Source organism: Calonectris borealis, chromosome 3, assembly GCF_964195595.1.
Source record: "Calonectris borealis chromosome 3, bCalBor7.hap1.2, whole genome shotgun sequence".
Taxonomy (NCBI): Eukaryota; Metazoa; Chordata; class Aves; order Procellariiformes; family Procellariidae; genus Calonectris; species Calonectris borealis.
Window position 1 is genome coordinate 102,374,655 of NC_134314.1, and position 15,963 is coordinate 102,390,617.

Below are 15,963 nucleotides of genomic sequence, written 5' to 3' on the forward strand. Positions count from 1 at the left end.
CGTGCTACGAGCGTGCCGTAAAGCGCGGTAGGGCGCCCCACGTGGGTGGGCGGCGGGGCCGGCATGGGGAAGCGGCGGGGCGGGCGGGAGCTGCTGCGCAGCCTGAGCAAGAAGCAGAAGCAGCACCTGCGGGAGTTCGGGGAGGAGCACCCCTTCTATGACAAGTGAGTGCCGGGCTGGGCGGCTTCGAAGCGGAGCCGCTTCGAGCGGCTGCCCGCCCCGGGAGCTGCCGGGCGGGAGCCCCGATCCCTTCGGCCGGCCGGGGCTTCCCCGCGGGGTGGGCCGCTCTCCTCCCGTGGGGACCGCGCCGGGGGCGCTGGGCGGCCGAGGGAGCCGCGGGACCGGCTGCCCGGGGGCTCCAGGCCCGAATAGCCCCGCTCAGCCCGAGGGCGGCCTGGGCAGCGGCTGGTCCCTCCCACACCTTCCCCGGGCCCCTGCGGACGGGGGGAGCTGCATCGCCGTTGTGCACCGCCGTCCGTGAGCCTGAGACCTCGAAAGGCGAGGGAAAGGCCGAAAATCCGGGCCCGGGTTTGTTGGCACTAAACGCCGTACAGCCCTCCTCCGCGGGCCGGAGGCTGCCGGGAGAGGCGGAGGAGCGTCAGCGCGGCTCCCGGTTTGGCACGGGGTCGGTTCCCCGGCTCGCCAGGGCTCCGGCTCTCCCGCTGCTCCTTCCGCGCCCCTTCCTGGTCTCGCCGGGGCTGCGGAGGTGCAGCGCTGCAGGTCTCGCGTGGCGGGAACCACGGCTGCCCCAGCCGGGTGCCCGTCTGTCAGGAAGGGTTCCGTGCGTTTGGAGCCCCGGTAACCCTGGGAGGAGCGAGCTGCGTAGCCCCGCTGCTGGGCGGTGCGGTGCTGCGGTAAGCCCCAGGAGCCCGCGAGGGAGAGGCGGCTCAGCGTTACGCGCCGTCAGGGCCGGCAGGTAGCCCCAAGGTTCTGTCACCTCTGCGTGCCCCGGAACCCTCCCGGCGCGTCTGGCGCGGGATGGGAGGCAGGGCCTGGCCTGCCGGGGAGCCCCGTCCCGTGTCCCACCCTGTGCGCTGACGCTCTGTCCCACTCAAGGCTCCGCGTCTTTTTGGAAGAGTTGAGGTTAGTTTAAGCCCAGCTTGTACAGTGTCTTGTTTGCAGGATTGCGGTCCTGATACTGGTTAATTAATGCTGGTTTTCCCGCAGTAACGTGTCTTTTCCCCACTTCATAGATCAATATTTAGTGCTAGAGGTAGGCTCTTGCTCTGGTTAGCTTTGTTGTACAAACTACCCTTGTAGTTAGATTCCTGATAACACCTTGTTTTCTGGTTAAAGCCAGATTCTGCTTTAAAACGTTTCACTTCTTGATTAGTTATAATGCTTGAGCGCAGCTCAGGCTTCACATATGGAGTGTAGCATTGCCTGAGAGGGTAACCTCTCAGGGTAAGTGCCAAGTCTGTTTTCTTAGGGAGAATTCTGTGATGCTTTGGTTTTAAGCTTTCTTTTAACTTCTCTAAGACTTGTGTAACTCATCGATTCCTTCTCCCCCTCGTCTCTTTCATCCTGTGTGTAACATCATTGACAGAGTAAGGTATTTCCGTGCTTTCTTTTCAGGGTTTCTGGAAGACCAGAAGCAACTCAAATCTGTGAACTGGTAATATACTTTTATTTCTTCCTTACCTTCATTTTTATGTAGTTCAGTGAAGTGAAACACTCAGCATTTCGCATTACCAAGTTACTCAGGCTGATTAATTTGTTCCCTTTAGAAAACCTCCGTTTAGGAGAAAAAAATGAATGTGATTTTTGTGTGGCTCTGAGTTGTTCTCTACAGTGTCTAACTCAAAACTGTAGTACCATGAGAGGGCAGAAGCAGCAGGAAATAACATAGCTCTTCTTGATTTTTTTGCATATTACTTAGTCACAGTGAAAAGTAAATCATGCTTTAACTTGTTTTAATAATGTTAATAAATTTAGTATTGCACGAGTTAGGAGATGTTTTGTTCTCTGTTGAACGAAGAAATGCGTTAATGCTCATTCCTCTTCTTCAGGTTGCCAGTGCTTTACTTTTTCTTCAGTCAGGATTTGTTAACCTCCTTTATCATCAGATTAATGAAGGACTTAAAAGTTTCAGTGTGGAAAAATTAATTATTCTGGTTCATTTCTTTCTTTTAGCATCTGTGCATAAATATCATATTTACTGAGTTTTCCTCTTTGGGCTGAAAGGAGCTAAAAAAGAATTAAATGCTGCTGTGCTTATACTCCTGGTTTCACTATGATTTTGGCTATAACCTGGCACACTGTCGTTGGTGCCTGGGACAGAACTGGCTCCGAGTCTGGCTTGTTTGAAGCTTAGAGCTTTGGCTCAGCTGAGCCAAACCTGACCGACTCCCTGGTGGACTGTTGTCAACTGACAGCTATTTCACTCACCTTCTTGAAAGCCAGAAGTGTTTTCAGTGTGCTCTGTCCCTTGTATGTGTGCCCTTCTACAATTTTTGCTCTGTGTGTGGTTTTCTTAAGAAAATCCAGTGCCAGTTCAGTAAATGCCTTGTCTGTGGAGATCAAATGTCCTCACTCAGCTGAGACTGAAAGAACCAAATTTTGTGATGTTCTAAGTCAAATCAGTGCAGAACGAGGCACTTCAGCCTAAGTCTACCAAGGATGCTTTCAAAATCTAAATGGAGGTGTCCAGCATAACTATTTGCGTAACATGGTGATTTTTGAAAAATTCCATTGCATCTACGTAAGGGTGGGATGGGAGAGGGAAAACGTAACATGGGAACTAGGAGCGAGGGTATTTGCCTGCTGCCTAATAGAGTGTTACTGTTGTTGCTGTAACAGTCCTGTTTTCCCTTCCAGTCTGAGAATTCTGATAAATCGAGCGCAGAAAGCGATTCAGAGACTGAAGTGGAACAGATCTCTGTGTATCATAAGCTCCTGGCTACCTTGAAGACCTCTCCTGAGTCTGAGAGTGAGGAAGAGGAAGATGAAAGTGAATCAGAAGAAGCTGGGGAGAGCGAGACAGAAACAGACAGCGAAGGGTACCAGGAGACCGGAGAAGCAGATGGAGGTGAAGAAGATAAGAATGATGTACCAGACCAGGAAGAAGGTAGTTTGTCTTCTCCCATGCTTTGGTAAATGTAGTTTCAGTTAGAAAGTTCAAATAACGTGTATTTTTAGTCAGGATCCTGGTGTAGACTGGCTTGTTGGCTGGGTGCTCTTTTGGCTTGGACACTCTGTTGCTCCATTGCCTCCATGTGGGTGGGAGCAGCAGCTGCTGAAGGATTTAGCAGGGGAGAGGGTAGCTGTGCTCATTTTCCGGCAGACAGCCCGCTGCTGCTTCCTCAGATGTTGTTTGTGCGGCAGCACAGAGGAAATCCACATGGAGCAGCATACCAGGGGTTCTCACCCACTCATGGGAGACGCAAGCTGTTCTCTCACGCAGCATCTGGCTTGGCTGCTGCCACCGAGAGGAGGGGAAGGTTTGCCTCGTTAGCAGAGGAAAGAATATGTAAATTGGAAGGAAACCTCCTCTCCCTTATGACGAGGCATCCTCATTCATGAAGTCTGCAGAGAAACTCTGGGAGAGAGGAGTCAACTTTTTATTATTTTCAGTTATTTGGGGCCTTTGGAAACTAAAACTTACATTCCCTGGATAGGTTATTTCTTTAATTTTCTCTGGGGAAACATACATTGTATGGTATGTAACATTTGGCATGCAAGCCAAAAGTCGTCTTTACTGTAGAATACAAAGCCCACTTTTATCTTTTTGGATAGAGTATTGAAAGAAAAAGAATCAGTAACTCAAAGGGAACAACCTAGGCAGCAAGAGGTAGCTATAGACAGTAACTTTTCCAGGAGAATATAACCCATTTCTCTCTCTAACAAGTTACAGACACAGCAGAGCAGACGCTTGGCCAGGAGCAGGCTGATGGCGCAGATGCCTCTTGTGACCCAAGTCATGGAGTAATTGAGGAGTTTACTGATGTGAAACATGAATCTGAATTTAGCTTGGAAACCAATTTCATGGAAGAGGAGAGTGGAGATTGCAACGCAGATAAGAAAGACAGCAATTCTTCACAAGCCTTTGCAGAAGGTAAAACACAGTATGTTTGTGTTTAGTCATCTGCCTCTAGAGGAGTATCCATAAACGTGTAAATTATCAAACGCCCTAATGATACGCTATATAGCTTCTGAGTTCTTCCACTACATTATTCATTGTATTGCCCACATGTGAGCTGGTTACATAAGGGACGCTTAACGCTAATGCAGACGTGGAGCTGAACCGTTTGTTTGCTGTAGCCCCTGTGCACTGGGATTTGTGCGTAGTTTCTGTTACGACCGATAAAGCTTGAAATATCAGGAACTAGAAATGTGCGTGGAGCGGGTTATCTTGTTCTGTTGCTTCAATAGTAGTTTAAAAAGCTAGCGTAATGTGAAGGGCCCTGCAAGCCTGCACTTGACTGTGGAAGATAGGCTTGGCCCAGACAGCACAGGAGGTAATCACAAAGCTGACCTGTGAGGGCATCCGTCACAACTTGGGGGAGTTAGAGGTGAGATTCTGGGAAGCTTGGGGCAGCCACAGTAATTGGGACAAATGCTCAGGGCGCTCTGAAGGTTCTGAAGGTTGTGCAGAGGAGTCTGACTACAGCAGGATCAGGAAGGCATGAGGCGTCAGCGGAGCATCTGTATGGTACCTTTCAAGGGTGTAGCCCAGAATCTCAACGCCGCAGCGCGCTGATGGGTGCAATCCGAGCTTCGGTGTTGGAGTCGTCCCACCATGTGTGATACAAATAACTGTGCGCACGGGGGTGTGATCGTTCAGTGATATGCCACACACTGGCACTTGCAGAGCTTCTATTCGTATTTCATGCTCTGCGGTTTTAATATCAGATGGCATAGTTTGAGAGAGAGAAATATGTTTGTAGCATCCCTAGTGATGCTGGCTTGTCATCTTGGAGCAGCAGCTGACATTAGATCTGGGAGGCAGCCTAGTTGATACGTGAAATGTGTGGAAGCATCAAAGGGCCATGTGATAGAAAAAACAGCTCATTCTTGTTACCATGAGACTATTGCTTAGGCTGTTGGCATTGCATTTTAATGAGAACCGTAGCTCTCCAACTGCATGCTAAGTATCCCAACAGCTTTGTTCAACCTATAAATGATGCACTACTTTTCAGTGGGTTCCTATAGCTTGGAAGTGGCTTCATAAGCTATTACAGAAAATTAGTCACCTAAGATAGCAGAAAGGGGATGGATTTCTACTCCGGTCCTGGGGTCACTAGAATTCCTGAAAATGCTTCACCTTATTCCCTCTACTTTATCTGACAAACACTGGAATCAGTAAAACGCAACTGAAGACAGCTAAATGATACCCTGTTCATTTGCGTTGCTGGGAAGATATTCTCAACAGTGTCATAATTAGCAAATGTCTTGACTTTTGCCTGGATAACTTGTATGTGGGCTGGATATCCTTTGGCAAGCACTAGTGTTCTCTAATTAGTTTTCTTTATGCAGTGAGTGCTGCTGTGCTGCAAGCAATGTACAGAGCTTGGTTTTCAAAATAAGCTTTGCATGCGACTTGTGCATGCCAGTGTTTTTGAATATAATATGATTTTACAATTTCTTGCCTCTCCTTTCCTTTCCAAAAAGAAATGCTGATTAGATAAGTCAGACTTTTGCTCACTTCAGGCAATTTTTGCCTGCCTTCCCCAAAACCCGCCTAATCTTTCTCTGCTTTATCACAAACTGTATTCATATCACTGGCCAAAGATGCAAAGCCCTTGGCAGAGCTGTTTATAAATTAAGAAGGGCAGTAAGTTCACCTGGGTCTTTATTACTGACAGCCTATTTCATCTGCGAGGGGTGGATGTGTCAGAGTTTAAGGCGGAAAATTGCCATAATGTTTTCTACTACATACTGCTTTTCTGTCCAACATTTGTTTTGTGATTGAAAGTTCTAGTACTTCCATAAGTGCTTCTTTTTCTTTTTTTAAAGCAATCTGTCAAATCTGTTCTCTCTGTTCTTGTAGAGAGAATTTGACATCTTTTCTCTCATCTCCAAGTGCTTTGAAATAACTAGTTTTAACTGTGGTGTTGGCCAGCATGGAAACTGTTGGTGTCATTTGCAAATCCATTCTGAAACTAGATTCCAGTATTAGCTACAATAAGTTCTCAGGATTTTTTTTTTGTTTTTGTTTTTATTATAAATAGATCCATTTAAACAGCACATGGACAAAGAACTTGAAGAAAAAGAAGTAGAAAAAATGTCTACGCTTCCTAAAACTTCAAGTCAAAGCAAGGTAACAGTGTTCTGTAGCCATCCAGAGTTCCTAAAGATGCCTGGATTAAAACAACTCTTTTTTTTATACAAGTGAAGTAGATTCATAATTGTTATTATTAGCTGTTGGCACTGGAATTGTGAAGATTTTGTCACTGTGTTGTTGCTGAAGTGTTTTCTTCTTCACTTAGTGCTGAGCGAGAGTTGAAATCTAAAGTCTGCTGTTAAGTAGGCATATGGCGACCCATCTGAAAAACATAGCTTTAGAGTTTGATCTGTAGTCCCAAAACCACAGGTTTAGTACTCTTGATACTGGGTAGAAACAGGACTGGTTTCTGAGTGGTAACAGCACAATGCCAGGGATGTGCTCTGCAACTGAACTTGTGAGGTGAGCATGTACAGTCTTAAAAGTACTTGTGATGTACCTTCACGTTCTTGCTTCAAGGTGGCTGTATCCCTGTACACGTTTACAAGCCAGTAAAGGGGAATTTAATACTTATATTGTTAATACTGGAAATAGTAGGTAAATCACAGTACCAGAAAACCACCCGATTGCTTGAGAGAGAATATTGGTTTTCAGAATATTCATTTTTAGACAAACCTTTGCTTCCTAACTTTTTCACATCTGATTTTGTTTTGGAGGGTTGCCTTGCATTCTGGTCAGCCATATGCTGGGTGACATTTATTGGAAGATACCCAATGGTTAGTCAGTCAGAGAGAAAGCTGTGATTTTTAAATTTTATTTTATTTTTTCTTTTTTGAAAATGGTAGCCAAAAATACCAGTGCCACCTGAAGCAAGGCATGATATATCTTTGCTTAACTTGGTGTAGCTACTTTACGGAGATAGATAGGGACAACTTGCGTAGCACAAGGCTTAAAGTTTAGAGTTTTCCCCTACTACACTGATAGCTTTTGCCCTCAAAATCAGACAGACTCCCAACGAGATTGCTTTTAGCAACTGATTCACAGCTTCTGGGTTTAGTCCCTAATGGGGTTTTGTTTTCATCTTTAAACAAAGTACATACCTCAGCGCGGCTGATCTATAAGCGTAGTCAGACTCCAGGGTTCTCATCTTGTCCCTGGTTTCTGCCACTGATTTGCTGGATGGGTTAGGCAGAAATGACATCCTTCCTCTTCCTCGGTTTTCTCATCTGTAAAATGAGGGCAGTTATAGACACATCACTGCAAAATACATTCGGATCTACTTAGCTCAAGTTTATTGTTATTTACCCTGGTAGACTCTAAGGAAGAGATTGCATATTGGAAAAAAAGGTTTCAACTTGTATTACGAAAAGATATTTCTGAAATTTCATGAACTTGATTAAACTACCAGCTGTGGTGGTGTGCTTTTAAGTGTACTAAGTTTGGTACATATGACTCCTCTTTTTTTGTTTGGTTGTTTTTTTTTTCAGTGGCCAAGGCTGGGCCAACTAACTTTTTCTTCCACTTTGGAGAAACATAAAACTTTGAAAGCAGACAAAGAAGTTGATGTGAAACAGCTTTATCTTCACAAGCCTTTAGAATCCACTTGGCCAAAAGTGAATAAACAATTTCTGTCCTCGGTGAACAAACCAAGCAATCCCTCTTTTACCCCATTACAAAGAGAGCTCTTTTGTATCATGAATACATACCGGGACTTGTTCTATCCAGAAAGAAATGCTTTAACAAATGGAGAAGAAATCCGGCATGCTTACTGCTTGCATGCCTTGAACCATGTTCTGAAGGCAAATGCCCAGGTGCTCAGCAACAATGCCAAACGAAGAGACCAAAAGCCAGGGACTGACAACGATGACTACAGGGATCAGGGGCTCACTAGACCTAAGGTAAGAGAGCTTCGTTAATGTGATTCCCCCTCCCCACCCTGGCTGTCTGGTCAGGCCGTATAAACATCCTGGTAGGTTATCCAGAAGTATTTCTGTTGCTGCCCTCTCAGGTGACGTGTTCCTGGGCCTGTGCCTTTCCACATCCCTTTATCGTGCGTGGAAGTTGTCTGCCGTGGCCGGGGCAAATACCCTGTGAGAAGCAGTGAGCGCAGGGTTGTCAGTCAGCCTGTTTCTGTGCTGAGCCATGAGTTTGACTTCTCTTTTTCTTTGTCCCCCTATTGCTACAGACTGATATGTGACCTTTTCCTGCTTCCATTTCTAAGTCTTCCAGTACAGAAAGGTGCCTCCACATTGATCTTCAGCGTTAGTGCAGGTAGTGTAGGCTGCCACCCAATGCGGCGTGTCCCAGAAGATTTTTTTGTCCTTATGCACTTGTAAGGATTTGCCTGCGTGGAAGGGTCTTTCGGTACCTGGGAGACCTCAGGGAATCCCAGTCCCATCGTCAAGGCTACCTATCATAGTTGGTGGAGCAGGTCTCAAACCAAGGCTCCCTGGATTCACAGCATCCTCTAGCTGATGACCAGGTGAATTCAACTAGGGCTAGCCTGTCACTGCTGGTGCCAACTACCTGTTGAACCGTTTCAAAGTTGGGTTTCAGTGGTTGCTGCACGTCTCTGGCAAATGCCTTTGGTTTCAGTTAGGTATTTATATTTCAGTTAGGTATTTATATTTCAGTTAGGTATTTATATTTCAGTTAGGTATTTATGGTTTTTGCTTGCTTGGGGGTGGGGAGAACAGGAGAACGTGCTTAGTTTTCAGTTCCCCTGTAATGGTACCCTGGGTGTGAGATGGGGAACCAGCCTGAGCTGCTGGCCAGTACCTGTTCACAAGGACACCGTGTCCCAGCGCATCCTCTCTCCTTGCTGCATGTCAGAATTGTTTTGTTTTGATTGTTGGCATGCCCCATGGGGACAGATCTAAGTCAAAAAAATTACTTAACGTACAGTTAACTGTGAGTGTTCATATTTTATGGGTTCTTCTGTTGTAACTGTTGATCTACGCAGGTACTGATGATAGTGCCCTTCAGGGAATGTGCTTTGCGAATTGTGCATATCTTCATCAGTCTTCTTGAAGTGAATGACAAAAGAAAAATAGATGTAAGTAATAAAAAGCGCTTCAAAGGGGAGTTTGGCTCTGACCCAGAAGAGAAGCCCCCCAACCTGAAAAGACCTGAAGATTATGAAGCCGTCTTTGCTGGCAACATTGATGATCACTTCAGAATTGGTAATGACCTACCGAACAGATGATTTTTAGCTTATAAAGAACTGAGAAGTAACAAGTTCTTCCTAAATGTCTAGCAGCTATCAGGGCTGGAAGTTCTGGTGAGACCCTAGGCTCTGTGGTATTCATGCTGTTTTTGCACTGGCAACTTGGATTTTTCTGAAAATCTTTCTTGCCTTGCCAGAACTTAAAAAAGAAGAGAAAATACAGAAGTAATGATTTTCACATCAAGTTCAGAATCACTTAAAATGCAATGATTGCTTTATTGTAGCAGGACTGCCCACACCTCATTTTAAAGAGGATAGCCTTGATTATGCAGCGAAGTCTTTCATGTTATTAAAAAAAAAATCTTTTGGATTTAATCAGCCTATTCACAATGTCTCTTGTAAGCAGTAATGATTGGAACAAAATTAAAGCAGTTCTCTACTGTGCTGCCCACGGTTTTTATGAAAGCAGAGGGGTAGCCAGCAAGTAGAACTGTTGGACAAGCAGCAAATTTGAGACTGTTTCATAATCTTGTAATCTCATGCTGTTTTAGTAACTCAGTATGCAGAGAATTAGCTAGTGGCTTGGTTCCTGGAGCTGCCACGATGAGTAGGCAGTTTTTCTAACTTAACTTAACAGATCAGAGGCTTTTGAAATTATTTCCCCTTGAAAGATAAATTGGCATCCCAAGAGATTTAATGATACAGTGGAAGATGCGAGCAGGTCCCACTCAGTCTTTCTTCCTTCCCCAATGAGTGTATCTCTGGCTGAGAGCATCTTTCTTTCAGTAGCGTACTGATTTTCCTTTCGGTCCTCTCCCACACCACAGTCTGCTTGATCCACTTACTAGGTGTGAAGAAATGCTTGAAGAAACTTTCAGTGCTGTTACTTGCAGAAGCAAATCATAGAAGCAGAATAATTACTCTTTCTTACTGTGCCTCACACCCTGTTACTTCTGCACAAAGATCTAATTTAAAGCACATTTGTCATGCCTTACTAAAACCACCCTTTCACATTTTTAAACAGAAAAAAGACTTGATGTTGTTAAACCGTGTATATGCTGTGACAAGTGATATCTTCTTCCTGGAAATTCAACCAATTGTGCCTTTCTTTTCTTTTCCATTTTTATCATTGGGTTAAAATAGATAGCGGGAGGGGTCCCTACTGCTGTCTGTGTGAAATTCTTGCACGTGCCTTCAGCTGTGCCCGTGGTAGCTGGCTTCGCACGGAGAGGGAGAGGAGCTGAAGGGACGCCTTTGCTGGGCAGACTGTAGTGGGTGGTTTGAATATGGTCTGGACTACCTGCATTTTTAAGATCAGAAAACTGTGGGTCCTAGCAATGTTGCCATGCAGTGATGACACAGGTAACAAACCCCTTTGATTCCTTCCTTTTCCTTTCTTTAACACGAGAGGTGATGCATAAGCTAGTTCGGCATGTGCACTGCAACATGCGGTGTGAGAAGCAATGCCAGGGAAGGTGCAAGACTGGTGATGCTTTCAGTCTTGAAGAACCTTTCACGAAGAACCTTTTCCTTTGTGTTTTAGTAGCAACTCTTGTGGCCCTGTGAATAAAGGCAGTTTATAGTCAAGAGGTCCACATTGAATCTTTCATGACAGATGAAGGTAACGGTTACTATAGTACCTAATGGCAGAGATGAAAGTCTAGGATTTAGGGAGAAAGGAATAGTTAATCATTTCTGCTTTCTTTTTTTTCTTAAGTTCTTTAGCCCCCTCATTCCCCTTTTTAGCAGAAAATCACAAAAAATGTGTTTCAGTTAAAAAATGTTGTCCAGGCTATGAAAAATCTGGAAAAAAGTACTACCGAAAGAGTTTGCCAAACTTCATGAAAATCTGCCAAACGCTTGTCAAATGGGGGTGGGGTGGGTAAGCACTTTTCAGGGAAAGAAGAGTTTCAGACAGATTGGTTTTGTCCAGCTATAATCATTAGTACGTGTTAAGGGAGGGGAAATGTAGGGAGGTGCTATTACAGAGCCTGCTGGAAGAAAGTGGTTGATAATTCACCTTAACTAAGAAATTGCTGTTGCTTGTTGTCGGACAGGGGTTGCGATTCTTCAAAAGAGTATGAGACTATATGCACCATTTTACTCATCGGATATCATCATTGCCTCTCCCCTGGGTATGAGGACTATTATTGGCGCAGAGGGGGAGAAGAAGAGAGATTTTGATTTTCTGTCATCAATAGAAATTCTCATAATTGATCAAGCAGATATTTACCTGATGCAGAATTGGGAACATGTTCTGGTGCGTTTTCCATATGTATTCATTCTTGTGTGGTAATGTGTCTCGTTAGTCTGATATAACTTAGTTTTGGCGGTGAACAGTATTGCTATTTTTTTTACTGACTTGATTCCAGACATGTATGCTTGTTCCTTTTTTTTCCCTCCACCCTGATATTTTTCTTGCACTACGAATATTCTTTCTTCAGATTTTGGTAGTATTCAGCACCTGTTCTCTATAAATCTTAGTATTTGGTGCTTTAATGGTGTATTTCATCAGAGAGTTTTTTGGACAGTTTTAATTATCTTGCAGGGTGAGATAATGATGATGCCTTTAATCACATCTGGGAGAAAATATGCCAGCTGTCTGACTGCCCAGTGTCTCAGTCAGATGCAGCCGTGTGAGGAATCCGTACAACCTAATTCAGGTTCCTCCAGAAAGCAACAGGAGCTGGTGCTTGTCTCCACTGACTGTAGAGATACCAAGCATTAGTCACGTCTGAAGCTAAACAGTATGAAAATTTCCCTGTAGGTGTAATGAAAATACTGCTCTGGGATTGTGGCTAGAATGCAGTAGTACCCATGCTTTTTGGCTTTTGGTTAATAAAAGTTTTCAGCGTTGAAAGGTTGGGTTTTTTTCTACATAGAAACACCTTTGAGGTACCTGGGCTGTGCATTTGGACAGCATCATGCTACTGCACATCTTGAATGAACCCAGAACGTGTCTTGTTTCCTGGGGAGTCCCAGAGAGGCACGTCAGCCCACATGATATCCAAGGAATGAGTCCTGGAGCCTGTTTCCTGCTTTTTCCTTTGGGTGCGACTGCCTGCCATGCGGCGGCAGCGATGCCACTCCTAGGCATCATTCAGTGAGGCCAGAATGAAGTGAATTTCTTCACTTGCACCCAAACTCTCCCTGAATGCAACGGGAAACTGCACTGAGCTTTTAGCTCAGAAACCTTGGGCCCATCCACTGACTTTAATACAAACAAACAAATCCATTATACTTGCCCCGGGAGAGAATTGGAAGCAAATGTTACTGTTACTGATGACTAAAGAGATGATAGCTTTCAGTTCTGTGGCGGGAAATCAAGTAAATTACTCTTGCTGTGGTCAATAAATTCCAGACAGCCGTGCCTTGGGAGATCACTACTGTTTTATATTCTGTGCTGTCTTGCTCGTCCCTGCCCACTTCTTCACGGCAGTTAAGGCTCTTGCAGCCTGGGTGCAGGGATGTCAGTCGGTAGCGATGTGTTTCCTCTCTCTGTGTAGCACCTGATGAAGCACATTAACCTGCTGCCTCTGGATTCCCACGGGGTAGACTTTTCCCGAGTGCGAGTGCTGAATCTCAATAACTGGTCCAAGTACTACCGCCAGACGCTGCTGTTCAGCGCTCTTCAGGATCCCCAGATTAACTCTGTCTTCAACAAACACTGCTTCAATTACGTGGGGCAGGTGAGTTCACAGATGAGCTGAAAGCCTTCTTTTAAATGCTGGCATAAGGAGGGGGAGAGGAACAGAAGACCCAACATGTGGAAGAAATTCCGTAACTCAATTGTAGAAAGACTGACTGTGTGCCCGTCGTTTCCATGACCCAAGTATTTCAGTCTGAATCTCCGTGACACTGCATGACAATTTCTAATGCTGTGCCAAAGGCATGAAGAACTACTCTTCTTGCAGTGATACTTATTTGATCCTTTTCTTTCATGGGTAGCTGTTTCATGTCAGAAACCAGATTTTGTTTTTTCTTAATTTGACAACACAAGTTATCTTATTTATTTATTTTGTTGTTAAATGGAGGGTTCGCCTGCTTCCTTCCCCCCCCCCCCCCCGTATAAGAAGCACAAACTGCTATTACTTTGAAAGAAACAGGAAAAGTAAAAACCTTGGTTGTCGATCTCAAGTATATGGAAGTCAGAGCATAAGCAGTGGTCACGTATAGTTAACAGATCTGGTGTGTGTATACATGAACGTGGTTTTGTATTGGAGCTTTCTTAAAAACAGCCTTGTGCACTGCTTGCAGATGTGAGTTACGAGCAGAAGGCTGGCTGGAGTGTGGCTGCCTTTGAAATGCTGCTTCCCTAAACGTCCTACTTTCTTCTCACAGGTGGCCGTCCGCAACGTACCGCTGAGCGGCTCCATTAGCCACGTTGTGGTCCAGCTTCCTCATGTTTTTCGGAGGCTAGAAGCTGAAAATTTAACGTCTGTAATAGATACAAGGTACTCTGTGTTCCAGACTATTTTGCTATGCCCTGATGACTGCAATTTGGGATTTAGTTGAGGTACTGTTTCCTGCGGAACACAATGTGATTTCAGCACAGAAGTACACCTTCATTAGTCTTCAGATGCAGGCTAGGCTCTGCACAGGTGGAGGGGAATACTGAACTCCTCCTTGCCAAAGGCACTGGAGAATAAAGTCTGGGAAAGGAATACCAGTCTCTACCGTAACTGTGTAGTACTGATAAAGCCTTTGCCTTTTATCTTCTACACATGTAGAAATCCTATGAAGTTAAAGAAGGAAAAATGTAGTCAAAATCTTCTGTAGTCTCTTGTGTCTGATGATGTTCCTGTTTGAGGTCATATCAGTGCTGGAAAGCTAAATGTTAACTCTGGTTAAAACATATTTGTTTTCTTAACTCAGGTTTCAGTTTTTCATCGACAAAGTTTTGCCTGAGTACCGCGATGCCATCATGTCACACACGCTCATTTATGTTCCATCATATTTTGACTACGTGCGTCTTCGAAATTACTTCAAGAAAGAGGACCTGAATTTTACTCACATTTGTGAATACACTAAAAAGGCTGGCGTCTGCAGAGCAAGACGGTTCTTTCTCAAGGGAGAGAAGCAGTTTTTACTGTTCACTGAGCGCTTCCACTTTTACAAAAGGTGAATTGTGGACTGAGTTTTCCTTTGAGTTGCATGTGTGCTGTTTTGGAAGTAGAGTCTGACCTTAATCATAGATGGGTTATATTGCTTTTTGAATCTGTTGGATCTCTCTGAGGACTTCTTTGACTGAAGTAAGAGCTTTTCAGTTTGCTTTAAAATTTTTGCATTTTGTCAGCAGTCCTTTGCAGAGACTCTAATACTTTGGTATGCACAGGTTTTTATTCAGGAAGGTAAGTGCTGCCAAGTTCCACTGATGTCAGGACAGGATGATATAGCCTGCAAAATGGGATTCATTGTGCCTTTTATTTGTGTTCATCTGTGCCACAATAATTGCATAAAATTCTGGAAAAGGGTACGTAATTGGTTCAATAATGCTATACAGCAAGCTGAGGCCACCTGGAAAATTTGCAACGTCCTGACTGGAGCCGTTTAGAAGTTCCTAATGGAACAGTTTTTTCTATTAGCAGAAGGTGTTTTGGCAAATATGAAAAGTTTCATAAGGCTCAGCCTGATCAAGCTTCCCTGTCTTAAAATCCAAGCCAAAGAGGCCGAATGCTGCAGAATTTGGTGGTAGTCTGTACTTTGGAGGAAGTCACAGTGCCTGGCAGCATTAGACCAGCCCTCCCCCCTGCCCTTAATTCCACATCTGTGTTTAGTCTTCACGACACTGGGTTTGTAGAGTTGAGATGCAACTGATGTGCATTGAAATTGAGGAAAATTAGAAGAACTGAAATAGGATTGATGTTTTGACGTTCACACTTTGTAAAAATTGCCAACTAAGTTACTTTTTTGGTTTTTTCCTACTACAGGTATACGATAAAAGGCATTAGGAACCTCATTTTCTATGAGTTACCAACCTACTCCCACTTCTACAGTGAGATCTGTAATATGATGAAGGCCACAGACAACGGGGTGGATGCTACTTGGACCTGTACTGTGCTTTATTCCAAGTATGATGCTCAGAAATTGGCTGCAGTGGTTGGCATAGATCGCACAGCTCAAATGCTGCAGTCAACGAAAAATGTGCACCTCTTTGTTACAGGAGAAAATGAATAAGTGTTATTGCAGACTAAATGACTGGAAGGACCTGGATTTTACTCCTAATGCACTTTTTTATGTTGCTTTTTAAAAAAGTATTAAACTTTTTACTCCCTTTTACTAAATATTCTGTTGAATATAGCATTCAATTTTATGTTTCAGTACTCTGTCCAACAAGAAATGAAGGATGTCATTCAAGAAAGCAGGGCTTGGGGATTTCTTCTGTACAGAAACAAAATCAATCCAGAACTGTTCTTCTTGTGTATTGAAAAACTCACTGGTCAGTGAAGATTGGTGCTGTGATAAATACCTTTTGATTGGATTGCTTCACGTCATTCTCAGGTGTAGCAAACTCACCTTCTTCTATCAAAGAAACTTTGATAAAACGTAACTTTTAAAGCAACTTTTTCCTTTAATCTAAGGGAAGAAATGTGCCCAAGTATTTAATGCGGTCACTATTCTGTAAGCCTATGTA

General features: G+C 44.2%; 1 protein-coding gene across 2 annotated transcripts; it reads left to right on the forward strand.

The window, feature by feature from the left end:
- Window positions 1-11: 11 nt before the first annotated feature.
- UTP25 (UTP25 small subunit processome component) lies at window positions 12-15,613 on the forward strand. Of its 2 annotated transcripts, XM_075146981.1 has the most exons (12): window positions 12-164; window positions 1,576-1,615; window positions 2,818-3,067; window positions 3,848-4,054; window positions 6,171-6,259; window positions 7,651-8,061; window positions 9,126-9,345; window positions 11,387-11,589; window positions 12,836-13,018; window positions 13,671-13,783; window positions 14,205-14,450; window positions 15,260-15,613. In XM_075146981.1, the coding sequence occupies exons 1-12, from the start codon at window positions 64-66 to the stop codon at window positions 15,504-15,506; spliced, it is 2,310 nt and encodes a 769-aa protein (XP_075003082.1). In that variant the 5' UTR covers window positions 12-63; the 3' UTR covers window positions 15,507-15,613. The 2 variants fall into 2 exon arrangements, with proteins under 2 accessions (XP_075003082.1, XP_075003083.1); XM_075146982.1 differs by lacking the exons at window positions 9,126-9,345; window positions 11,387-11,589 and having other exon boundaries at window positions 18-164.
- The last annotated feature ends 350 nt before the right edge of the window (window positions 15,614-15,963 follow it).